General features: G+C 38.2%; 3 protein-coding genes across 4 annotated transcripts in view; all 3 read left to right on the top strand.

Moving 5' to 3' along the window:
- The window catches only part of LOC113169917 (B-cell receptor CD22-like), an 88519-nt gene extending 83233 nt beyond the window's left edge, over positions 1–5286 (top strand). Inside the window, exons 11-12 of the mRNA XM_026371712.1 lie at positions 4740–4800; positions 4892–5286. Coding sequence (XP_026227497.1) covers positions 4740–4800; positions 4892–4927 — 97 coding nt within the window. The 3' untranslated portion in view covers positions 4928–5286. The remainder of the gene's footprint in view (positions 1–4739; positions 4801–4891) is intronic.
- LOC117152965 (sialoadhesin-like) lies at positions 408–26757 on the top strand. Its single transcript, XM_033326388.1, has 11 exons — positions 408–453; positions 1085–1155; positions 1313–1675; positions 2452–2742; positions 2845–3096; positions 13262–13513; positions 13606–13863; positions 13946–14036; positions 14478–14543; positions 26190–26250; positions 26342–26757. The coding sequence occupies exons 2-11, from the start codon at positions 1107–1109 to the stop codon at positions 26375–26377; spliced, it is 1719 nt and encodes a 572-aa protein (XP_033182279.1). The 5' UTR covers positions 408–453; positions 1085–1106; the 3' UTR covers positions 26378–26757.
- The window catches only part of LOC113169919 (sialoadhesin-like), a 20264-nt gene continuing 14785 nt past the window's right edge, over positions 22357–27835 (top strand). Inside the window, exons 1-5 of one of the 2 annotated variants that reach the window (XM_026371713.1) lie at positions 22357–22407; positions 22739–22809; positions 22980–23342; positions 24025–24315; positions 24418–24669. In XM_026371713.1, coding sequence (XP_026227498.1) covers positions 22761–22809; positions 22980–23342; positions 24025–24315; positions 24418–24669 — 955 coding nt within the window. In that variant the 5' untranslated portion in view covers positions 22357–22407; positions 22739–22760. The remainder of the gene's footprint in view (positions 22408–22738; positions 22810–22979; positions 23343–24024; positions 24316–24417; positions 24670–27835) is intronic. The other variant, XM_026371714.1, reaches the window with a different exon arrangement.

The raw sequence follows: 27835 nt of genomic DNA, 5'->3' as shown, positions 1-27835 counted from the left end.
TCTGTAATTATCAGGCTTGAGCTCAGTCTGAATTTGACTTTCACATGCACAAGACTAAGTGTGAACACAAACAGGAAGACGGACCTTAGTGTAAATTTAAAGTGAGACAGACCCTTGTTTTATGAAATGCAACCAAAGGCAAAAAAATTGGTTTTGTTCATTTGTTTGTTTCTGTTTTGTTATTATAATTTGTTTATTTATTTATTTAGTGTTGAGAGTTACCTAGTCAAACAGATATAAAATGCATATTTAGATTGATCAACATTTGCAATCAAAGGTCAACACACACACACACACACACACACACACACACACACACACACACACACACACACACACACACACACACACACACACACACACATTTCCTGTGACATTGGCTCTAAGCATAATGTAAGAGTAGGAAATCTTGCCTTCACTTCTCAGCATCTCTGATAACCACTCAGGTGTCAGGTAGAGTACATGTCATTTTTATACTGACAAATGTTTTATATACATGTTTTATTTTCTTTGATTATGTTTTAATTAGATTAATTAAGCCATTTACTGCCTTGGTGTGTAAATCATTTACCAACAAAAGAGTGGGGTTGGTGGACACTGTGGACAGGTTCAGTGAATGTATGTTGTATGAGGTAATAAGCATATCTTAGAACAGAAGAAGTCATGATTTTTAAAAGACATAATACAAACAACAAACATAAATACATTTTCAAAGTAGGAAGTAACACCACATCAAAAATTGTAACAAAAGATGATCACACATGAAAAACGTGAAACATTTTATAAGCAAATAAATTAATTATAAGAGCTGATGAGTTTATTATTCCTCTTTTATGGGTAGTATATTAACTGTAAACCGTAGAAATTTAAACAACTCACAGAGAATAATTCTATAATATTATATTTTTTCTATTCATGATTAATGGTGACTAACATAGATTTCCTTCCTCTTTTCTTCATATGATACAAAAATCTGATTTTCTGTGTAACATTGTGGATGTTTGGAGTAAAAAGGGAATAGAAGCCAGAGTCATCTCTGTTCAAAGGGGAACCACAAGAACCAGAATATATAATGTGTTTTCAGATTCTGAACCTGAGAAGACGAGATGGGTGTTTTCAAATGGCCTCTGTTCTTTGTGTTCCTTTGGTTTAAAGGTATTGTAAAGTCTCTACACCTACAAATAATCTTTTGTTTATGATCAGTCAGATTTTATATTTATTGTAACTCAGATTTAGGTGAATTTGTCTATGAGTTGACTTTTCTTGTGTTCTCTGTTCTCATGTCGTCTTTTTCATTTGAATTTTATCACAGTTGTTCAAACTGAAGCCTCCACTTGGACCGCCACGGTGCCATCATCAGTTCAAGGCATCGATGGTTCCTGTGTGGTTATCCCCTGCTCATATAACTACCCAGAATCAGGAAAACAGATCACTGGATACACAGGGATTTGGTATAAGGTGATAGAGGATGTCATCTATCACAAAGACAAAAATCAAATTAAGCAGGAGTTTAAAGGACGGACAGAGCTGGTGGGAGACATAACACAGAAGAACTGTTCACTGAAGATCGATCCCCTTCGTCAAAGTGATCGAGGACCTTTTTATTTCAGGATTGAACTTGGAGGCTATGAACGGTATTCTTACAGAAACAATGAAGTGTCCATTACATTTATTAGTAAGTAATATTCATCTCTTTTAATAATATAATGTAATATTGTTTCTTGTGGTCCCTTCACCTCAACTCAAAAGATCCCAGTTGAAACTTTTCACCTCAGTGGCTACACGATGATGGAATGATCTACAAACCTCTGTACGTCAGCTGCCTCACTCTCAACTCCTCTGCAACTTTCTCTGCACAAGACCTTGAACTTATATCCCATGAAACTGAAACAGCTCTTCTTAGAGCACTTTACTTTAAAGTTCTTTTCTTTTAAAGTCCTTGGCTTAGATAGTTGGCTTGGTTTGTACCGCACTTGCAAGTTGCTTTGGATAAAAGCATCTGCCAAATAATTAATTGTAAATTGAAATGTAAATGGATGCCATAAGAACATTTTTAGTGATAATAGAAGGCAACTATGATGATGTAGAGCAAGTCACAAGGTCAGAGGTTAAACCCCCAGTTTTCTCGTACTCACATTGAAGTGTCCTTGGAAAAGACCACGAACCACAAGTTGCTGTGGGCCTTCATAATTTTTATCAATCCTGAAGTTTGAAATAACTTTCACTGCTTAATTTATAAGTGTGCCATGTGTGAGTTGCACACAACTCGTCTTTCAGTTTGTAGACACATACTGAAACTGCTGCTGTGTGGTGACCACAGATATTTAAAGACGCCCAAGAAAAATAGTTATATTCTATATTTAGTCAGAGTGAATGTTGATGACAGCAGCAACGCCACATAACGGCTCCTTTCAAACGAAAGTCTCTTGTGTGACCTTCTTGTTCTTACAGGTGCCCCACAGCCCACTGTCTCTGTGAAAGAAGAAGTAGTCGAGGGTCAAACTGTGTCTGCTTCCTGCTCTGTGTCTCACTCATGTCCCTCATCTCCTCCTGAATTCACCTGGACTCACTCTGGCGAGAAGCGTTTTCAATCACAGCAGCTTACCGATGGTCAGTGGAAGGCAACGTCTGTTCTGACCTTTAAAGCCACCAGAGCTGATCACAACAAGCCTTTATCATGCACTGGGAGATACAAAGGAGGTTTAGAGCGGAAACAAGCATCCAATGTTCTCAAAGTTAAATGTAAGTGTAAATAACAGGGGTGATAAAAGTTAATGCTTTATACATGATGTCTGTAAAGAACATCACAGCATCATGAAGAGTTAATTGTATGTTTCTGTGCAGACGCCCCTGTGAATGTGAAGGTTGACTACAAGTCACATGTAAAAGAGGGAGAAACTGTGCAGCTGAAGTGCTCCAGTGAGGCTAACCCTCCTGCCAACAGCTACCTGTGGAAGAATGAAGCATGTGCTCGGCTGCATCAGGGACAATCTTACAAGCTGACAAATGTCTCCAGACACACAGGTGCCCTGTACTGTACTGCCATCAATACAGTAGGAGAAAGCAAATCAAGCCCTGTGCAGCTCAATGTGTCATGTAAGTAAACAATTAAAAACACAAAGAGAAAGTTGTTTTAATCTAAACATGATGAACATTTTAACCAACTCTTACATTTGTTGTTCTGACAGTTGCCCCTGAGATTAAGAACGTCTCCTGCTCCTCAGAGGACGATGTGGTAAAGTGTGTGTGCATTGTGGAGTCCAGTCCTCCCAGCATGGTCCATTTTGTGCTTTCTGACAGAGTCTTATCAAGCACCAAGACAGAGACACATGGTTTTAATACCACTGAGACTCTGCACACTAAATCTGGATCTTCTGAGTTTGTCCAGTGTCTGGCAATTAACACATTGGGCAAAGTCAGCCTCACAATCCCTTTAGCTGTCAATGGTAAGATGTAAAATTGTGTTTAGTATTTCTAAAAAGGCCTGACCCATCTGTCATACATAAAAATAGTTTGCATTATAACAATGACTTCACTTGGTTTCTGTTTGAACAGGAAAGATGCAGAATCTCTATATCTTCATAGCTATTGGAGCAGGCACAGGTTTGGTGATACTTCTAATAGTATTAGGAGTTGTCCGAAAATGGTAAGTTGATATAGAAAATATTTGTTGTCATTGAAAAAAAGTCAAAAAGTTATTGTTGTTTTGTGCTACAGCTAATTTTAAAATCTGAAAAGGTATATAGATCTTAAAAGTTGTTTGAATTTGTAAAACATAAGTAAAAATACATCACAAAGCAAGTTATGCATGTAGAGCATGGGTCACTAACAAGGCGGACCGCGGTCCCAGAAACTGTCCCATACGGACGGTTAGACATCATAATCTTTTGGGCCTTTGCTTCTAAAATATTTGTGTATCCGGACCTCTTAAAATTTTAGTTGAATACCCCTGATGTAGAGGAATATTAAATATTACAAACTGATAAATCACTTTGTTTTGATCACTCATCAACCTGCACATTTTTGTTTTCACCTCTCTCTGCAGTTTGCATTACTGGTTTCAGTGTTTGTGTTAAATGTCAATACTATTTCTTTGTCTTTAATTCATAACTGTTATTCTGCCAGTAGGGGGAGAACAGAGGATACTGCAGCATGTGTCACAGAGAGAGAGAAAGCTGTGGATCACCAGTATGCCTCAACAAAAAGGTTTCAGTTATTCAACTTTTATTAATATAAAGAATAAACCGTTTATCAAAATAAGAAAACAAAGCAATTCTTGTTTGGTCGTATGCATGTTTATGTGGATTTTGGTAAATATGTTTGTTTTATTATCCATTTTTGGTCCTTTAAATGTTTATAGGTTATTAAATATATCTAGGTTATGAAGAATACTTTATGTTGAGCACTATGTCAACTTCTAACGTTTTATAGAGGATCATAGTCTGTGTTTAGTTTTGTAGTTTGAGTTTATGTGTAAGGTGTTCATAGTGTTTTTCAGAGTCCTAAATTAAAACACATTATTCTGCTGGTAGGGGACCTGGAGATTTGCCAACATCTCATGACAGTGCCACAAATGCAACAGAGTCTGTGGAGTTCCAGTACGACACAACAAAACACATTCACACATTCACATACTGTTTATTTATTCATGCATTTGTTCTTTTGTAATAAACAAAAGTTTCCCTGTAATTTAAAATCACACAGAGAAGAAAACATGTTTGCTTTCTGTGCTCTGTCAGAATACAGATGGATGATGAAGATATACATGACCCTGATGATCATGTATATGGCAACACAGAGGTATGTGCAGCTTCAGCTTCATTTATTCATTTTTTATTAATTATTTCCATAGACTTGAGAAAAGAGTGAGTTAATCATGTTTCCTACACAGACTGACTGTAATGAAGAGATATATGCCAATGTGTAAGATCACTGGAAGAGCAGCTGCCATCTCTGTGCCTGTTGTCTGACTGATGTGGGGCAAAAAAGATAAAAATAAATAGCATGGTATCTTATCATATACGTGTGTTTGAGCATCTGAGAGAGTAACTACAGACAAGCAAGATTAAAACATTACAGTGTGCCAGCTTTTCTGCAAAGAACCAGTGGGAATGAGTGATGAACTATTGGGTAAGAAAGTCAAAGACAAGGAAAGACTGTATTTGCAAATACAGTGTCAGAAAAGAGTAAAATGTGTGTAAGAAATGAAACCACAGAGAAAAAAAGAGAGCATTTGGTAGGAGATTTATTATGTATCATATGTTTTGCTTTAACAATAAAACTCAACACTGCTAAGATGATTGTTGGTCTGAATCCTCTTTATCTGACTTTAATGTGCTGTCATTTCAGCTACTAATGCTGACTTTATAAACCATTAAATGTAACCGTTTTAATCTCAGTTTAAGGTCAAACATGTTAAAATGGCTTTTCCATAATATAACAAATATAATTTAAATGTACTAACATCCATCTCTTCCTAATTCATAAACTGGCCATCTCAGTAGTTACTCATACATGTTGGTCAGGTGGTGGTGCTTCAACACTGTTCAAGATCACTTAAGTCCACATACACATGTACAAAAGCAAAATATCAGACACAAAATGTTCATTCTGCTGAAGCCGACTTTGCCCAACTGGTGCCACTGATTCGTCTTGCTCCATGTCTGACTCTTGGTCAAGAAATACCAGTAGCCATGTCTTCCAAGAACACTCTGCTTTTACTATTGTACAACGTAGGTGTTAGAGCAGCCTTTTGACATGGTGGTTACAAATTATCTATAAAACAGTTGAAAAGTCTCAAATATACAGGACTGCATTATAAGGTACACAGACTTGAAAGTTGTCATATTTATCTTTACTCCTCCTATATTAAACCTTAAAGCAGCTACTGGAAATGTTATTATTCACTCTATAAGATGAAAGTGCAACAACCCCTATTAAAAACTTGAATGTGCACGTTTTGCCTCACTCTAATTTTAAATATCAGAATTTCGTAGAGATTATGCAAATCAAACAAAAAATCGATTTTTCCTGAAGATATTACATTTTTATTTACACATGCTTATTTTAAGTCTCTGCATATATTTTATGTAAGCTATATAAAAGTGCATTCTTAACACTGATGTGTTCCAAACAGCCTTTACATGATAGCATGTTTTAACACTTTTAATGAGTGTTTGTGTTTTAAGACGTTTTATAATTATTCATTGTTTAATTAATACAAAGCACTGCCTGTTAACTCAATAATCAGCAGTAATGACTTGTGTTGTTGCTGCTAAGTTTAATTTTATTTTGAGAGTTATTATTTATTGTTCCTTTGGTGACAGAGGATGTCAGTTCTTCAGTCTGTCCTGCAGGAGTGTTTTAAAATGTTTATATTTGTTTGAAGTACTTTAAACTCTATTCTATCTAATTAATAGTGAATAACAATATTCCAGTCTGGAAGTAACAAATGCATGGACTAGTTTTTCAGCATCTTTCTGAGAAAGGATGTTCCTAGTTTGAGCGATATTCCTCAGGTAGAAGACAGTTCTAGAGATAAAGGCGATATGCTGGTAACAGTATTACTTGAGGCCAATGTTATGTTGTCTAGAGTAAGACTATGATCAGACATTATGTCTCTGAGGTTTTTAGGACCAAACTAAATAAGCTCTAGCTCGTCTAAATTTAGTAATAGAAAATTGAATACAACCAGCAGCTTTTAAGCAGCTTAAAGTCTGATCAATGAATTACTTTCTTCAGGTTTCATAGATAAATATAGCTGGGTATCATCTGCATATATAGAGTAAAGAGAATTGGTCCAAGCACATAACCCTGTGGAACTTCTTTCTTTCAGTTTTATTTGTATAGCGCCAATTCACAACAGAAGTTATCTCAAGGCACTTTACAGTGCAAGGTTTAAGGCCTTACAGAGAATAATTATACAAAAAAATAATGCAGAAAACCCAACAACCCCATTTGAGCAAGCTTTAGGCAACAGTGGAGAGGAAAAACCCCCTTTAAAGGAAGAAACCTCCAGCAGAACCAGGCTCATAGCGGACGGCCATCTGCCTCGACCAGTTGGGGTGAGTGGAAAGAGAAGAGAGAAAAGAACAGAAGGCACAACAACAACAACAAGCAGCAAGAACATTGGACAGGTCAGCTGGACCCTGGAGATGTACAGTTCCAGGCCGAGGATACCTGCAGAATCATACAGAGAGAGGGAGACAGAGAGGAAACACAACTACAGGAGAGAGAAGACACAAAGTTAATGATGTGCAATGGTGGACTTGCATTGATATAAGAGAAAGGAGAGAGGAGAGGAGCTCAGTTTGTCAGTAGAGCTCCCCCAGCAGACTAGTATTAAGTATTAAGTCTAGTCTTAAATGTGGAGAGGGTGTCTGCTTCCCGAACCTGAACTGAGCTGCTGCAACAGGAGAGGGGCTTGAGAGGGGCTCCCTCCCATTCTACATTTAGAAACTGTAGGAAGCACAAGTAAACCTGCAGTCTGAGAACGTAGAGTTCTGCATGGAAAATATGGAACTATGAGGTCTTTAAGATAAGATGGAGCCTGATTATTTATAAGTTAGGATAAAAATTTTAAATTCAATTCTGGATTTTACAGGGAGCCACTCTTGCTAAGTCCACTTCATAACTAACTTTTGTGTGCATGGAGCATCCGCCAAATGAGTAAATCCAAATTAACATGCACAAACTATGCACAAACATATCTGATAGATACTATTTAAACCACTCTAGTGCAGTTCCTTTGTTGAATGTTGCACTAAGATCCAACAAGACAAGTATAGAGAGAAGTCTGTTGTCTGACCCTTAGCGAGGATTGTTAGTGGCCAGTGCCGTTTCTGTTCTTTGGATTACTCTAAATCCTGAATGGACATCTTCATACAGGTTATTCCTGTGCAGGTGATCACAAAATTGCTTTGAAACTACTTTTTTAAGGATTTTAGAGATAAGCTGCAGATTGGATATTGGTCTATGATCGGCCCCTGAGTCTAGAGTAGGCTTTATGAGTAGAGGTTTGACTACAGCAACCTTAAATGCCTGTGCTATGAAGCCTGTTGGTAAAGAAAGATGAATCCAATGAACGTGCTGATCAACGGTAAGAACTCTTTGAGGAGTCTATTCAGGATGGGGTCTAAAAGACATGTTGATGGTTTAGATCAGTGTTACTACTTTCACACCAAGTACCATCTCATCTTTTTTCTTATATTTATTCTTCTACTTTAAACTTTTTAAATACACAGTTGAACACTACCACTGCACTGTGGTAGTACACACAGGCAAATAAAAAACTTGATTGATAAATAAAGAAATGTTAAATAAAAAATAAAAATTCCTGCTGTAATGTAAAAATTACATTGAAACTGTACTGTACTTAAATATTAAGTCACAAATGGCTATATATGTAGCTTCAGGTAAGTCATTTTATTGAACTTTTCGTCATCTAATTTTTCATCCATCTCTTGGCATTGCAGCCTGTAGTAGAGATTATTCTGTGGACCACTAGAGGGAGCTGGCGTATTACCAGTGGCACACGCACCACACTTTGAGAAACATACTTTGCAGCTGGTGTGTCCATTTTAAAAAATGTTGTTTCATTTCCCACCTTAACTTAATTGGCACTTCAGTTATTACTGGATACAACTACTGGTCTGAAATTTACCGACAATTGCTCCAACTTTAAAGGGCCCTTCAGATACATATGGTGTCTTTAGTGTCATTTTTATTTTGACTCCACCTATATTTGTGAGGAATTGGACTGACAGCGACAAATGGCTAAGTACAAAAGGGTATGTTTATTTAAAAGGGCAGAGGACACGAGGAAAGAGCCAGCAAACACTGAAAGTAACAACGTAAAGAGTACAGACAAAACCATAAACCTCACATGCAAAGTACCAAGGAAAAACATGAATCAGTCATTGGAAGTCCGGTGAGAGGAGGAGTTGAGGCCAGGCGATCATTTAGTTTATGTATAGTATATAGTTTATTATTCTCTTGTGCAAGATAAAAATGCAACAACCTACATCAGAAACCTTAATGTGCATGCTTTGCCTCACACAAATTTGAAATTTGAATCCAAATTTCTGAGAAATGATGCAAATCAAACAAAAAATAAAATATTGTTGAAGATATTACATACATATTTTTGAGGTCTCTGCATATATTTTATAAAAGCTATACACGAGTGTATTCTTATTTTCTCTTCTCTTTTTTTATGCCCTGATCAGGAGAAGAACCTAAAGGCAGTAAAAAAAACAGCGAAAATCTTAATATTCGCAGAATCAGGTGTTCCAGGTGTATAAAATGAAGCACCTAGGCATGCAGACTGGGTTGCTCTCAGGATCTCAGTGAATTCCAGCTTGGATCTGTGATAGGATGCCACCTGTGCAACAAACTTCATGGAATGGGTTTCCATGGCCGAGCAGCTGCATCCAAGCCATACATCACCAAGTGCAATGCAAAGCGTCATATGCAGTGTTCTAAAGCAGCCGCCACAGGACTCTAGAGCAGTGGAGACACGTCCTCTGGAGCCATGAATCACGCTTCTCCATTTGGAAATTTTCATGTTTCTCTAATAAATCTACTGTTTAAATTACTGTTTCCTATTCTTAATATGGTAAAAACCACTTCTTCCTGTCTGGTTGTAGATGTAGATGATACTGATGTCTTTATGTTCTTGATTTCCAGACCCTGACTCACGGCTTCTAAATACAATGACAGTAGATTTAACATTAAGTCCTGTCTGTTCTTGGATGAACTTCACCTAATGGTGTACAGAACAGAGACAGAGTCACTGCATATTAAAACCTGACCTGGAAAAATTCACTTTATTCACTCCAACGCTAATACTACTGTTTACATTTCCACTGAATAGACAATCAAATCATCCAATGTTCTTTTAAATATGTCAGTTTTATGACTCAGCACTGTAACTGCAGCACAAGTTCTGTCAGACCTTGTATCCAAAGATCCATCTTTATGGACATGAGTGAACTCAGGGTATTTAAATCTCTAATTTCCCTTTAATTTTTACTTATTTTTTCAACTTCTCCAATAATTATAACTAAGAGCTACTTTTTTGTAGTCACACAGAGGATGTCTTAGTTGCACCAGTGCACAGTCTTAGTGGTCTGGATTCAATAACTTCTAGCACTTTAAATCTGGATTTAGCATTTGATCCATACACAACACTCCCATATTCTAAAGAAGACCTTATTTAAGCTTTATGGACATATCTCAGTGATAGAACATCTGTTCCCCATTGAAGCCCGACCTGTTCTAATACAGCTCCATATAACTTTAACTTACATTCTTCTTTCTTCCTCCTCTTTGTAAAAACATTACCTTTGACCTCTCTAAATCCCCATTTCTCTACTTGTTTTATCCCCTCCTGCATTTTATTTACTAGGTGTATTTTATTTCTACATTATGCTCCATCATCAGCAAATAATGATCTTCCTAAGTCCGGAGGCAACTCATCAAGTATATCATGTTAGTCTAAATACACTTCATTGAGGAGTTCCATTATCCACTTCAGATTTAATTACTTTAATCATGGTAAATTGAATGACTAATAATATCTCATACATCTTCAGTGTAAAACTTTAAAGTGAAAGTGAATGTTACATGAACTACATCCCAATTGCATTTCTGTTTTGCAGGAACATCCTTTGATGACTGAAGAGATACTACTTCAGTCTTTCTTGAAGGACTGTTTTTAAAATGGAAGAGCTTGACCAGCTCTCATGCTGATGCACATCTTGACACATCTTGACATTTAAAGGTGTTCCAATCACATCCTTAGCCAGTGGTGTACAAAATAAAGCACCTAGGCATGCAGACTGTTTTTACCAACATTTGAGAAAGAATGGGTCACTCAACTGACGTAAAAGTAAACTGCTACCTAACTTTCACAAGACAAAGTGTGAAGATAAACTTCCTGTGACATTAACTCTAATTATAAAGAAAGAATAGGAAATCCTGCCTTCACTTGTGGACATCTCTGATGAGCAATGTGTCAGGTAGAGTACATGTCATTTGTGCTTCTTTAGTAAATCTTTCTTTAAACTAAAGGTGAATTAGACCAAACATGATCTGTAACTATTTCAACTAAAGATGAATCACAGTTGTCTGTTACTTACATAAAGTCTGTTAACACAATTTAAGGATTTTACAATAATTCACCAGACAACATAGATTTAGAATGATAATCAAATAAGTAGTAAGTATTTGGTTGAGAAAATAACAAAATAGTAGGATTGAAGAAGTCATGATTTTTAAAATTCATTAAGTTTCTGTATTTTTAAAGTCCAACACATAAAATCTTGTGATAAAACAAAAGATGATCACACATGCAAAGCATTAAACGTTTTATAAGCAAATACATTAATTATAAGAACTAATGAGATTATTATTTATTCCTTTTTATGATTATTTTGACAGTAAACCCTGGAAATCTAAACATCTCACGGAGAATAATTTTATATGTATTAAATTATACATTCTCTATTAATGATTAATAGTGACTAACATACTGTAGATTTCCTTCATGTCCGATTTTCTGTGTAACATTGTAGATGTTTGTAGTAAAAAGGGAATATAAGCCAGATTGATCTCTGTTCAAAGGGGAACCACAAGAACCAGGAAATATATGTCACTGTGTTTTCAGATCTGAACCTGAGAAGACGAGATGGGTGTTTTCAAATGGCCTCCGTTCTTTGTGTTCCTTTGGTTTAAAGGTATTGTAAAGTCTCTACACCTACAAATGATCTTTTGTTGCTCATGAGCAGTCAGAGTTTATATTTATTATAACTCAGATTTAGGTGAATTTGAGTTGACTTTTTTTTAATCTTGTGTTCTCTGTTTTCATGTCGTCTTTTTTTTTTTTTTAAATATACATTTATTCAGTTGTTCAAACTGAATCCCCCGCTAGGATCGCCACGGTGCCATCATCAGTTCAAGGCATCAATGGATCCTGTGTGGTTATCCCCTGCTCATATAACTACCCAGAACCAGGAAAACAGATCACTGGATACACAGGGATTTGGTATACGAAGACAAATGATGTCATCTATCACAAAGACAAAAATCAAATTAAGCAGGAGTATAAAGGACGGACAGAGCTGGTGGGAAACATAACACAGAAGAACTGTTCCCTGAAGATCGATCCCCTTCGTCAAAGTGATCAAGGACCTTTTTATTTCAGGATTGAACTTGGAGGCTATAACCAGTATACTTACAGAAACAATGAAGTGTCCATTACAGTTATTAGTAAGTAATATTCATCTCTTTTAATAATATAATGTAATATTGGTTCTTGTGGTCCCTTCATCTCAACTCAAAAGATCCCAGTTGAACCTTTTTAGCTCAGTGGTTACACAGTGATGGAATGATCTACACACCTCCGCAGACCATGAATAACAAGTTGCGATGACAGCAGCTACACCATCATCACTGTATCCTGAATGTCTTCAATAGAATCAGTCCAATTAAATTTAAGAAACAAATGTATTTGGTGACAGAACAGATAAAATTAAATTTACAGATGTATGAAATGTAAGACAAACAGAAACAATGTTAAGAATTTCCTACATGTTAAATTCTGGGCCCTCATCATTTTTATCAATCCTAAAATTTGAAATATCATTCACTGTTTAAATTTATAAGTGTGCCTTGTTTGAATTGCACACAACTCGTCTTTCAGTTTGTAGACACATACTGAAACTGCTGCTGTGTGGTGACCACAGATATTTAAAGACGCCAAAGAAAAGTAGTTATATTCTATATTTAGTCAGAGTGAATGTTGATGACAGCAGCAACACTACACAACGGATCAACAAAAGTCTCTTGTGTGACCTTCTTGTTACAGGTGCCCCACAGCCCACTGTCTCTGTGAAAGAAGAAGTAGTTAAGGGTCAAAATGTGTCTGCTTCCTGCTCTGTGTCTCACTCATGTCCCTCATCTCCTCCTGAATTCACCTGGACTCACTCTGGCGAGAAGCGTTTCCAAACACAGCAGCTTACAGATGGTCAGTGGAAGGCAACGTCTGTTCTGACCTTTAAAGCCACCAAAGCTGATCACAACAAGCCTTTATCATGCACTGTGAGATACAAAGGAGGTTTAGTGCAGCAACAAGCATCCAATGTTCTCAAAGTTAAATGTAAGTGTAAAAAACAGGGATGATAAAAGTTAATGCTTTAAACACGATGTCTGTAAAGAACATCACAGCATCATGAAGAGTTAATTGTATGTTTCTGTGCAGACGCCCCTGTGAATGTGAAGGTTGACTACAAGTCACATGTAAAAGAAGGAGAAACTGTGCAGCTGACGTGCTCCAGTGAGGCTAACCCTCCTGCCAAAAGCTACCTGTGGAAGAATGAAGCAGGTGCTCGGCTGCATCAGGGACAATCTTACAAGCTGATAAATGTCTCCAGACACACAGGTGCCCTGTACTGTACTGCCATCAATACAGTAGGAAAACGCAGATCAAGCCCTGTGCAGCTCAATGTGTCATGTAAGTAAACAATCAAAAACACAAAGAGAAACTTGTTTTAATTTAAACATGATGAACATTTTAATCAACTCCTACATTGGTTCTTCTGACAGTTGCCCCTGAGATTAAGAACATCTCCTGCTCCTCAGAGGACGATGTGGTAAAGTGTGTGTGCATTGTGGAGTCCAGTCCTCCCAGCATGGTCCATTTTGTGCTTTCTGACAGAGTCTTATCAAGCAACAAGACAGAGACACATGGTTTTAATACCACTGAGACTCTGCACACTAAATCTGGATCTTCTGAGTTTGTCCAGTGTCTGGCAAACAACACGTTGGGCAATGTCAGCCTCACATTCCCTTTAGCTGTCAATGGTAAGTTAAGCCTGACCCATGTAACATACATAAAAATAGTTTATATTATAACAATGACTTCACTTGGTTTCTGTTTGAACAGGAAAGATGCAGAATCTCTATATTTTCATAGCTATTGGAGCAGGCACAGGTTTGGTGATACTTCTAATAGTATTGGGAGTTGTCAGAAAAAGGTAAGTTGATATAGAAATTTGTTATTTGTTGTCATAATTAATAATTAAGAAAACAGAGGATACTACAGCATGTGTCACAGAGACAGAGAAAGCTGTGGATCACCAGTATACCTAAACAAAAAGGTTTCAGTTATTCAACTTTTAGTTATATAAATAATAAACCATTTATCAAAATGACACAATGAAGCTAATGTTGTTTGGTCGTATGCATGTTTATGTGGATTTTGGTAAATATGTTTGTTTTATTACCCGTTTTTGGTCCTTTAAATGTTTATAGGCTATTAAATATATCCAGATTATGAAGAATACTTTATGTTGAGCACTATGTCAACAGAAAGTCAACTGTGTTGACTGTGTTTAGTTTTGCAGTTTGAGTTTATGTGTAAGGTGTTCATAGTGTTTTTCAAGGTCCTAAATTAAAACACATTATTCTGCTGGTAGGGGACCTGGAGATTTGCCAACATCTCATGACAGTGTCACCAAGACAACAGAGACTGTGGAGTTCCAGTATGACACAACAAAACACATTCACACATTCACATACTGTTTATTTATTTATGCATTTGTTCATTTGCAATAAACAAAAGTTTCCCTGTAATTTAAAATGACACAGAGAAGAAAACGTGTTTTCTTTCTGTGCTCTGTCAGAAAACACATGGATGATGAAGATATACATGACCCTGATGATCCTATATATGGCAACATGGAGGTATGTGCAGCTTCAGCTTCATTCCTATATTCATTATTTCCATGGACTTGAGAAAAGAGTAAGTTAATCATGTTTCCTACACAGACTGACTGTGATGAAGCGATATATACCAATGTGTAAGATCACTGAACTCTCTGGAAGAGCGGCTGCCATCTTTGTGCCTGTCGTCTGACTGATGTGGAGCAAAAAGATAAAAATAAACAACATGGTGTCTTAACATATATGTGTGTGTATGAGTATTGAGTTACTGTATTTGCAAAAACAGTGTCAGAAAAGAGTAAAATGTGTGTAAGAAATGAAAGCACAGAGAGAAAGAGAGCATTTGGTAGGAGATTTACTATGTATCATATGTTTTGCTTTAGCAATAAAACTCAACACTGCTAAGATGATATTTGGTCTGAATCCTGTTTATCTGAATGTGCTGTCATTTCAGCTACTAATGCTGACTTTATAAACCACTAAATGTACACATTTTAATCTCAGTTTGAGAGGAAACACGTTCAAATTGATTTTCCCTAATGTTACAAATATAATTTAAATATAACACTATCCATCTCTTCCTAATTCATCAATTGTCCCTTCTCAGTACTTACTCACACATGTTGGCCAGGTGGTGGTGCTTCAACGCTGTTCAAGATCACTTAAGCCCACATACACCTGGTTCTTCAGGAGAACAACCTAAATGCAAGAAATAACATTACTCAAAAAAAAGTGAGAATATATATAGAATAATAAAATAATAATCTGCTCTGGCCCCCTCCCAATGAGACGTGGCAACATAACTTGCAGCAGGTTATGGTTGCTGAACCACTGGATGTCCAGGTGGTGCTCCAAAAATAATGTGGGCTTTATAGATAATTGGAGCCTTTGAGGGCAAAGCTGGCCTGTTAGCGCGGGGCCGGTGTCCATCCCACTCAGGAAGGTGCTGCTCTCATTTCTTGCAGCATAGCACACAGTTAAAATGGCTTTTTCATAATAGAACATATATAATTTAAATGTACTAACATCCACCTTAATTCATAAACTGGCCATTCTCAGTACTTCCTCATACATGTTGGCCAGATGATGGTTCAACACTGTTCAAGATCACAAATAAAAAGATTTTATGTGGTACAGAGATTTTGGTGAACAGATCGTTTTCATTCAGTCCTAATGTCCACTGTCTTTAGTTAGTTTCTGAACACACATTGGGGTGCTTTCTTTGTGTACTGATCCACATAGTTTCAAGCCAGGCACCCCAGTGGTTTCCTTGTGTCTGAAATATTAGGTGAGAAGTAGGAAAGTCGCTGACTCATTAATAGTACCTAGTGTAACAAGGACAGCTTCCTTATTTATATGTTCTTGTTTATATTTAACTGTATTTTATAACTGCACTGACATTCTGTCATGATTCCAGCCTTGTTGCTGCTTGTGTTTCCCCCTCATGCTCTTATTTTGGCAACTTCCTGTTTCCTCTTCCCAGTCTGATTACACTCACTTAATTGGTTACACCTGGTTTCCCCCACAGTATAAATACCGGCCTGCTCAGCTGTTCCCCTGCCAGATAGTCTGTTCTCAACTCTTGGACTAACTTTTGGATTTTTTGGACTCTGCCTGCTCTGGACCCCGTCTCTTGCCTGACCCCCTGGTGCTGTGAGTTCTGTTTATTCCCCCCTGCTCATGGTTCCTGTTCACCCCTTTGGTTCAGTGAGTGTTTTTCTCTGTTCTGTTTTGTCCCTCGTTGTTCTTTTCCCCGCTCAGACTGTTTGGACCCCTTTGTGTTTTTGACCTGGATTGTCTTCCCGTTGTGAATCTTGCCTGCCGGACTTACCTCTGAACTGACTTAACCGTGTATGACCTGGATTACCCTTGAGCTGAGTGTAGCCTTTTGGATTCATTGTTTGGACTGCCTGTGTTCATTACCCCAGCCTGTTTTTCCACACCGGTTTTAGACATTTATTGGATTTCATCACATTCTGTGACTGTTTTTCTTATTGTAATTCTGTGTTGCTCTGGTTACACCCCTGGACATTCTCCACTGGTTGTCGGTCGCCACCATTCACCATCTCTATTGTCCTCCATTTTGTCCATGTGCTCTCCGTAGGTCGGCCATCTTGGTTTTGATGTCACTTCCGGTTTCCACCCAGACCTCCACACTCACCCTGCACTGACAAGTTTCCTGCAAGAACTCATCTGACTCATCCCCCTGTACCTTTTGTTATTAATAAAACCCCTGAAAACTTTCTCCTGTACCTTGTCTTATCGCTGGCCATGGAGTCCTTCCTCCAGCTCGTGACACATTTACTTTTTTTGCATCTTACTTAATAATCATGTAACTGATGCTGCTAAACTTGCAAAATCACTGGTAAAGTTGCATTCAAGACCACAACCCAAGAACAACAGCCAACAAATCTCATCCCATTAGTCCACATACATATGTACAAACCCTACAGCAGTTATTGGAAATGTTGTTGTTCACTCTGTAAGATGAAAGTGCAACAACTTACATTAAAAACTTTAATGCACACATTTTGCCTCACTCAAATTTTAAATATCCAAATTTCTGAGAGATTATCAAATAAATTAAAACAAAAAATGAAATGTTGCTGAAGATATTGTATGCTTATTTTTGAGGTCTATGCATATGTTTTATATAACCATACCCACCTCCCCTACCCATCTGTCAGTGACCAGCAGCCAGGTGAAGAGGCAGCTGGAGAAGCTGAACCAGAATAAGGCAGCAGGACCTGATGGTGTCAACCCCAGAGTCCTGAAGTCCCATTCTGAGCAGCTCTCTGGGATTCTACAGCACCTCTTCAACCTGAGCCTGAGAATGGAGCAGGTGCCAAAGGTCTGGAAAACATCATGTCCTTCTGCTCTAAATGATTACAGACCATTCGCCCTCACCTCACACATCATGAAGGTCCTGGAGAGACTGGTTCTGACTCATTTGAGACCTCAGGTTGAGACATCACTAGACCCACTGCAGTTCGCCTATCGTCCCCGGGTTGGAGTAGATGATGCTATTGTCTACCTGCTTCAGCGAGCTCTCTCACACCTGGACAAGGCAAACAGCACTGTGAGGATCACATTCTTTGATTTCTCTAGTGCCTTTACAACCATCCAGCCTGTCCTGCTGAGAGAGAAGCTCCTGAAGATGCAGGTAGACTCCTCCACAGCCTCCTGGATCACTGACTACCTGACAGACAGACCACAGTTTGTACGACTGCAGGGATGTGAGTCTGAGCGGGTGGTCAGTAGCACAGGAGCACCTCAGGGGGACTGTCCTCTCACCTTTCCTCTTCACCCTGTACACCTCAGACTTTCAGTACAACACTGAGTCCTGCCATCTGCAGAAGTTCTCAGATGACTCTGCAGTGGTTGGGTGTATCAGCGGTGGGGAGGAGACCGAGTACAGAGGTCTGGTGGACAGCTTTGTGAAGTGGTGTGGGAACAACTATCTCACCTTGAATGTAAGCAAGACCAAGGAGAAGGTTGTGGACTTCAGGAGGAAGAAAACTGGCTTTGACACTGTGTCCATTCTGGGTGAGAAGTTGGAGGTGGTGGAGAGGTACAAATACCTGGGAGTTCACCTGGACAACAGACTGGACTGGAAGTTCAACACAGAGGCTGTATCACAGGAATGGACAGAGTAGACTGTACTTTCTGAGGAAGCTCAGGTCTTTTTAATGTGTGCAACAAGATGCTGCAGATCTTCTACCAGTCTGTTGTAGCCAGTGCGATATTCTTTGCTGTCGTCTGCTGGGGCAGCAGCATCAGAGCCAGCGACACTAAGAAACTGAATAAGCTGATCAGGAAAGCTGGCTCTGTGCTGGGGGCTCGTCTGGAACCTTCAGAGCAGGTGGTGGAGAGGAGGATGCTGCACAAACTGCTGGGCATCATGGATAACAGCTCACAGCTCCCTATCCACAGCCTGCTTATCAAACAGCGGAGCAGTTTTAGCCAGAGACTTCTCCAGCTCCGCTGTGACAACGAACGGTTAAGGAAGTCATTTGTGCCAACAGCCATCAGCCTGTACAATGACTCCCTGACAGAGAGTCAGTGTCCATGCTGATGATTTAACAATGTGTAACTAAGTCACTTTACATTCAAGTCCTACTGTGTGTTTTGTTGGTATTACTGTCTATTCTGTGTTATTCTTGTACTGTGTGTCGTGTATTGTTGTGTAGATTATGTTACTCAATGTTCAAATGTTTTTGTGTGTAATGGCTGCTGCAACACCAAATTTTCCCCTTGGGGATCAATAAAGTATCTATCTATCTATCTGTCTATATACAAGTGCATTCTTATTTTCTGTTCTCTTTTTTATGCCTTGATGTTTCACATTGACTCTTTTAATAAGAGCCACAGTTTCTGAACAAATCAGACACAATGGTTTAGTGCTCCCAGTGGGTAATATGAACAAAAAGGAGTCTGTCCATACTGGATGAAAAACTCTTTGCTGCCCACTTTTCAATTTTTGGCCTTTTTTATATTTATCTCTTGCTTTTCCACTCTCACCGCCCTTTTATCAACTTTCTCCTCTCTGTCGTCTGTATCTCTCCCTCTCTCCTCTCTTTCTCTCTGTTATCACCGTCTTTGTTCATTAATTTCTTTCCAACCTCAAACTTTCTCTCATCTACTGTTGAGTCGCTAATTTTACCGTCTGTGAAGTCAGGTGAGATTGCTTAACTCGCATTCAATTGGCCGATTAAAATGAAGGTGTCCCGCTAGATTTGGAATCAAAACGTTCAGTTTGGTCTGCAGCTCCGGGTCCATATGGGACAGTTTCTGGGTCCGGATCCGGACCGCGGTCCGCCTTGTTAGTGACCCCTGACCTAAAGGCTCAAGAACAGTGCGCAGAGAGCTTTCCATGGCCGAGCAGCTGCATCCAAGCCAATCCATCCATACATCACCAAGTGCAATGCAAAGCGTTGAATGCAGTGGTGTAAAGCAGCTGCCACAGGAACTCAGAATGCTTCATCAAACCAAGACATTTTGGACAATTCCATGCTCCCAACTTTGTGAGAACAGTTTGGAGCTGGCCCCTTCCTCTTCCAACACGACTGTGCACCAGTGCACAAAGCAAGGTCCATAAAGACATGGATGACAGAGTCTGGTGTGGATGAACTTGACTGGCCTGCACAGAGTCCTGACCTCCACCCAATAGAACACCTTTGGGATGAATTAGAGTGGAGGCCTTCTCATTCAACATCAGTGTGTGACTTCACAAATGCGCTTGAGGAAGAATAGTAAATAATTCCCATGAACACCCTCCTAAACCTTGTGGGCAGCCTTCCCAAAAGAGTTGAAGCTGTTATAGCTGCAAAGGGTGGACAGATGTCATGTTGAACCTATGTATTAGGAAAGGGATGTAACTTTAGTTCATATGTGAGTCAGGGCAGGTGAGCGAATACTTTGGGCAATATAGAGTTTGTTTGTTCCACACTCACTCTCTTGCGCTTCACACTGCAGACTATTTTGGCACTCTGCATGATCATTGGCCTTTTTTTTGCAGTGAAAGTAATTTATTTCACCCCTCACCACAGTTAATTCTTAATCATCATTTTTTAACTTCTTCTTCTTCTCTAGGGTTTGAGGCAGTTTGCATCCACAAATAGTGCATTGCTGCCATCTGTAGTTATAAATTCTTATTGCGTTGTTTTATTCAAATTCTTTCCATCGTTCCAGATCTTTAAAAGAAGTCATATATACTTCATCTGTCTAAGCCTCCTGAAGTCCTCTATCATTATTCCACTCTCATGGCTGTATCTCCTACACCTTATCATAACATGTTCCACTGTTTCTGGCTGCTGACAGTCTCTGCACATCCCGTTTTCGTGTTTCTCTAATAAATCCACTGTTTAAATTACTGTGTCCTATTCTTAATCTGGTAAAAAAAAAAAACACTTCTTCCTTTCTGTTTGTACTCCACCCTCTCTCCTCTTCCACCTTCCGTCCTTGTATTACAGATTCCTGCCCTTCCTCTCTTCCTCCCAGCAACGCTGTCACTTTCTATCCCATATAATACTCTTCCTCTCTGATTTTGACAGTTTAATATTGAGGTCTATATGTTCTTGATTGAAGTTAGTCATATCCAGCTATGTCTGCATGAGCAGGTGTCCACACAAATCTAATTTCCATACCCTGACTTACAGCTTCTGAATATAATGACAGCAGTTTGAACAGTAGGTCCTGTCTGTTCTTGGATGAACTGGACCTAATGTTGTACAGAACAGAAGCAGAGTCACTGCATATTAGAACCTGACCTGGATTAATTCACCTTATTCACTTCAACACTAATAATACTGTATACATTTCCACTGAATAGACACTCAAATCATCTAATGTTCTTTTAAATATGTCAGTTCTTTGACTCGACACTGTAACTGCAGCACAAGTTCTGTCAGACCTTGGAACCTTAGATCCATCTGTAATTCACTACTTCCAAATCTACTACTGGACTCTACAAACTCCATAGTGGAATCATAGGCCAAATCACCCGCCCAAAACTCTCTTTACTCATGCCCCTTGTTTTCCAACAATCCTCTAAAATCTTCTCTTCATGGGATGGTCACCCATAGATCCCTTTAATCCAATAATTAACCAATAGTTACTTTCTCTGTAGGCACCGTGGTATTTCCCCTGTTTCCACCTTCACAGCACACACAGAAGATGTCTTAGTTGCACCAGTGCATAGTCTTAGTGCTATGGATTGAATAACTTCTAGTACTTTCAATCTGGATTTAGCAGCTGATCCATACACAACACTCCCATAATCTAAATAAGACCTTATTAAAGAATTATAGATATATCTCAGTGATAGAACAGCTGCTCCCTATTGAAGCCCAGACACCTCATAATACTCAGTACTAATACAAATAACATGTTGCTGTTAATCTGAAATCAAAATGCATCCCCAAAAAACTAAATGACTCATTCTTTTAATACAGCTCGATATGACTTTAACTCATATTCTTCTTTCTTTCTCCTCTCTGTAAAAAACATTACCTCAGACCTCTCTATTGAAAACTGTTTCATCCCCTCCTGCATTTTATTTACTAGGTGTATATCATGATGGATTAATTGCACTTTGTTGAGGAGTTCCATTATCACACGTTAAATTTTTTAGATAACCCCCAGCACACCTTTCCTACAACCACTTTGACACTTCACTAAGTTATGTTTCTACAGATAATATGTCAGTCTGTCATTCACCATTCTTTCCAAAATTTTACACACATTAGATGTTAAAGCCATGGGCCTTTAACTTCCCTTCTTTATTGGAAGTACAATTAACTACAGTCAGTGGCTACACTGACTGGAAGCTTTTAAGTATTAAAAAATACTCCTTACTTTAATCATGGTAAATTGAATGACCAATGATATCTCATACATCTTCAGTGTAAAACTTTAACGTGAAAGTAAAGTTACATGAACTACATCACAATTGCATACCTCATTTGCACAAGACTAAGTGTGAACATAAACAGGAAGACACATCTCTAGCTTGATGAGAGGGTAAATGCATAATCATACATTTGCAATTCAAGCAAAACTCAAAACACACACACACACACGTACACACACACTCACACTTCCTGTGACATTAACTCTAGGCATAAAGTAAGAGTAGGAAATCCTGCCTTCACTTCTGGACATCTCTGATAACCACCGTGTCAGGTAGAGTACATGTCATTTTTATACTGACAAACGTTTTATATGTAATGTTTTACTTTCTTTCTATTGTCTTTTTGAATGTTTCAATTAAGATTTAATTATAATTTGATTTAATTAATTAAGCCATTTACTGCCTCGATGTGTCAATCATTTGTGCTTCTTTAGTAAATCTGTCTTTTCCTTTTTTATGATTATATTGAGATATGTTTCCTTCATATCTGATTTCCTGTGTAACATTGTGGATGTTTGTAGTGAAAAGGGAATAGAAGTCAGAGTCATCTCTGTTCAAAGGGGAACCACAAGAACCAGGAAATATATGTCACTGTGTTTTCAGATCCTGAACCTGAAAAGACGAGATGGGTGTTTTCAAATGGCCTCTGTTCTTTGTGTTCCTTTGGTTTAAAGGTATTGTAAAGTCTCTACACCTACAAATAATCTTTTGTTGCTCATGAGCAGACAGAGTTTATATTTATTGTAACTCAGATTTAGGTGAATTTGTATATGAGTTGACTTTTCTGTCAGAATCCTATGTTCTCTGTTCTAATGTCGTCTTTTTCATTTGAATTTTATCACAGTTGTTCAAACTGAAGCCTCCACTTGGACCGCCACGGTGCCATCATCAGTTCAAGGCATCGATGGATCCTGTGTGGTTATCCCCTGCTCATATAACTACCCAGAACCAGGGAAACAGATCACTGGATACACAGGGATTTGGCATACGAAGACAGATGATGTCATCTATCACAAAGACAAAAATCAAATTAAGCAGGAGTATAAAGGACGGACAGAGCTGGTGGGAGACATAACACAGAAGAACTGTTCACTGAAGATCGATCCCCTTCGTCAAAGTGATCGAGGACATTTTTATTTCAGAATTGAACTTGGAGGCTATAACCGGTATTCTTACAGAAACAATGAAGTGTCCATTACATTTATTAGTAAGTAATATTCATCTCTTTTAATAATACAATGTAATATTGGTTCTTGTGGTCCCTTCACCTCAACTCAAAAGATCCTAGTTGAACCTTTTCAGCTCAGTGGTTAAAAGATGATGCAATGATCTACACACCTCTGCACGTCAGCTGCCTCACTCTAAATTTTCAAAAACGTGCTGAAAACAGAACTCCTCTGCAACTTTCTCTGCACAAAACCTCGAACTTATATCTCATGAAACTGAAACTCCTCTTCCTAGAGCACTTTACTTTAAAGTTCTTTACTTTTAAAGTCCTTGGCCTTTAAAGTCCTTTAAGAAACAAATGTATTTGGTGACAGAACAGATTAAACTGACAGATGTATGAAATTAAAGACAAACAGGACAAATGTTAAGAATTTCCTACATGTTAAATTCTGGGCCCTCATCATTTTTATCAATCCTGAAGTTTGAAATAACATTCACTGTTTAAATTTATAAGTGTGCCATGTGTGAGTTGCACACAACTCGTCTTTTAGTTTGTAGACACATACTGAAACTGCTGCTGTGTGGTGACCACAGATATTTAAAGACGTCAAAGAAAAGTAGTTATATTCTGTATTTAGTCAGAGTGAATGTTGATGACAGCAGCAACACTACACAACAGATCCTTTTCAACAAAAGTCTCTTGTGTGACCTTCTTGTTACAGGTGCCCCACAGCCCACTGTCTCTGTGAAAGAAGAAGTAGTCGAGGGTCAAAATGTGTCTGCTTCCTGCTCTGTGTCTCACTCATGTCCCTCATCTCCTCCTGGATTTACGTGGACTCACTCTGGCGAGAAGCGTTTCCAATCACAGCAGCTTACCGATGGTCAGTGGAAGGCAACGTCTGTTCTGACCTTTCACCCCACCAAAGCTGATCACAACAAGTCTTTATCATGCACTGTAAGATACAAAGGAGGTTTAGAGCGGGAACAAGTATCCAATGTTCTCAAAGTTAAATGTAAGTGTAAATAACAGGGGTGATAAAAGTTAATGCTTTAAACATGATGTCTGTAAAGAACATCACAGCATCATAAAGAGTTAATTGTATGTTTCTGTGCAGACGCCCCTGTGAATGTGAAGGTTGACTACAAGTCACATGTAAAAGAAGGAGAAACTGTGCAGCTGAAGTGCTCCAGTGAGGCTAACCCTCCTGCCAACAGCTACCTGTGGAAGAATGAAGAAGGTGCTCAGCTGCATCAGGGACAATCTTACAAGCTGATAAATGTCTCCAGACACACAGGTGCCCTGTACTGTACTGCCATCAATACAGTAGGAGAAAGCAAATCAAGCCCTGTGCAGCTCAATGTGTCATGTAAGTAAACAATCAAAAACACAAAGAGAAAGTTGTTTTAATCTAAACATGATGAACATTTAACCAACTCTTACATTTGTTGTTCTGACAGTTGCCCCTGAGATTAAGAAAATGTCCTGCTCCTCAGAGGACGATGTGGTAAAGTGTGTGTGCATTGTGGAGTCCAGTCCTCCCAGCATGGTCCAGTTTGTGCTTTCTGACAGAGTCTTATCGAGCAACAAGACAGAGACACATGGCTTTAATACCACTGAGACTCTGCACACTAAATCTGGATCTTCTGAGTTCGTCCAGTGTCTGGCAAACAACACGTTGGGCAAAGTCAGCCTCACGTTCCCTTTAGCTGTCAATGGTAAGATGTAAAAACGTGTTTAGTATTTCTAGAAGGCCTGACCCATCTGTCACACATAAAAATAGTTTATATTATAACAATGACTTTACTTGGTTTCTGTTTGAACAGGAAAGATGCAGAATCTCTATATTTTCATAGCTATTGGAGCAGGCACAGGTTTGGTGATACTTCTAATAGTATTGGGAGTTGTCAGAAAAAGGTAAGTTGATATAGAAAGTATTTGTTGTCATTGAAAATAAGTAAAAAAAATTATTGTTGTTTTGTGATACAGCTAATTTTAAAATCTGAAAAGTGAAATAGATTTTGAAAGTAGGTTGAACTTATAAAACACAAGTTAAAATACATCAGAAAGCAAGTTATGCATGTAGAGGAATATTAAATTTTACAAATTGATAAATATCTTTCTTTTCATCACCGCGGTAACAGAACATCAACCTGCAGATTTTTTGTTTTCACCTCTCTCTGCAGTTTGCATTACTGGTTTCAGTGTTTGTGTTAAATGTCAATACTATATCTTGGTCTTTAATTCATAACCGTTATTCTGCCAGTAGGGGGAGAACAGAGGATACTGCAGCATGTGTCACAGAGAGAATGAAAGCTGTGGATCGCCAGTATATCTCAACAAAAAGGTTTCAGTTATTCAACTTTTAATGATATAAATAATAAACCATTTATCAAAATGACACAATGAAGCTAATGTTGCTTGGTCTTATGCATGTTTATGTGGATTTTTGTAAATATGTTTGTTTTATTACCCATTTTTGGTCCTTTAAATGTTTATAGGTTATTGAATATATCCACGTTATGAAGAATACTTTATGTTGAGCACTATGTCAACAGAAAGTCAACTTCTAATGTTTTATAGAGGATCATAGTCTGTGTTTAGTGTGGTAGTTTGTTTATGTGTAAGGTGTTCATAGTGTTTTTCAGAGTGCTAAATTAAAACACATTATTCTGCTGGTAGGGGACCTGGAGATTTGCCAACATCTCATGACAGTGTAACCAAGACACTCTGTGAAGTTCCAGTATGACACAACCAAACACATTCACACATTCACATTCTGTTTATTTATTCATGCATTTGTTCATTTGCAACAAACAAAAGTTTCCCTGTAATTTAAAATGACACAGAGAAGAAAACGTGTTTTTTTTTTTTTTTGTGCTCTATCAGAAAACAGATGGATGATGAAGATATACATGACCCTGATGATCCTATATATGGCAACATGGAGGTATGTGCAGCTTCAGCTTTATTTATTCATTTTTTATTCATTATTTCCATAGACTTGAGAAAAGAGTGAGTTAATCATGTTTCCTACACAGACTGACTGTGATGAAGAGATATATGCCAATGTATAGATCACTGAACTCTTTGGGAGAGCAGCTGCCATCTCTGTGCCTGTGTCGTCTGTCTGATGTGGAGCAAAGAAGATAAAAATAAACAACATGGTGTCTTATCATATATGTGTGTGTGTGTGTGTGTGTGTGTGTGTGTGAGCTGAAAGAGTAGCTACAGAAAAGCAAAATTAAAATATTACAGTGTGCAAGCTTTTCTTTAAAGAACCAGCGGGAATGAGTGATGAACTATTGGATAAGAAAGTCAAAGACATGGAAAGACTGTATTTGCAAACACAGTGTCAGAAAAGAGTAAAACGTGTGTAAGAAATTAAACCACAGAGAGAAAGAGAGCATTTGGTAGGAGATTTACTATGTATCGTGTATTTTGCTTCAGCAATAAAACTCAACACTGCTAAGATGATTGTTGGTCTGAATCCTCTTTATCTGAAATATAAACCACTAAATGTAAACGTTTTACAAACTGGTCATTCTCAGTACTTACTCATACATGTTGGCCAGGTGGTGGTGGTTCAACACTGTGTAAGATCACTTAAGTCCACATACACATGTACAAAAGCAAAATATCAGACACAAAATGTTCATTCTGCTGAAGCCGTCTTTGCCCAACTGGTGCCACTGACTCTTGGTCAAAAAATACCAGTAGCCATGTCTTCCAAGAACCCTCTACTCATACTATTGTACTATGTAGGTGTTAGAGCAGCCTTTTGACATGGTGGTTACAAATCATCTATAAAACAGTTGAACAGTCTCAAATATACAGGACTGCATTATGAAGTACACAGACTTGAAAGTTGTCATATTTCTCTTTACTCCTCCTATATTAAACCTTAAAGCAGCTACTGGAAATGTTATTATTCACTCTGTAAGATGAAAGTGCAACAACCCACGTTAAAAACTTTAATGTGCATGTTTTGCCTCACTCAAATTTGAAATATTCAAATTTCTTAAAGACATTATGCAAATCAAACAAAAAATCTAATTTTGCTCAAGATATTACATGCTAAAGTCTCTGCTTATATTTTATGTAAGCTATATAAAAGTGCATTCTTATTATCTGTTCTAAAGGCAAGAAATAATATTACTTTAATAAAAGGCAAGAATATATTTAGAATAATAGAATAATAATCTTCTCTGGCCCCATCCCAACGAGACGTGGCGACATAACTTACAGCAGGTTATGGTCGCTGAACCGCTGGATTTCCAGGTGGTGCTCCAAAATCAATATTGGCTTTATAGATAATTGGAGTACCTTTGAGGGCAAAGCTGGCCTGTTAGGGCAGGACGGTGTCCATCCCACTCGGGAAGGTGCTGCTCTCATTTCTTGTAGTATAGCTCATAGTCTGAGAACAGGCCTAGCTAGTTGGTGACTACCCAGAGTCCAGGCCAGGGAGCAGACAAACAGGCTAAACCAAGCGTTATTTACAGTTATTTACAGTTATTTACAATGATGATCTGACT

Source organism: Anabas testudineus, chromosome 16 (genome assembly GCF_900324465.2).
Source record: "Anabas testudineus chromosome 16, fAnaTes1.2, whole genome shotgun sequence".
In the NCBI taxonomy this organism is placed as follows: domain Eukaryota; kingdom Metazoa; phylum Chordata; class Actinopteri; order Anabantiformes; family Anabantidae; genus Anabas; species Anabas testudineus.
The sequence above is the reverse complement of the archived record's forward strand: the minus strand, read 5'-3'. Positions and strand labels throughout refer to the sequence as shown.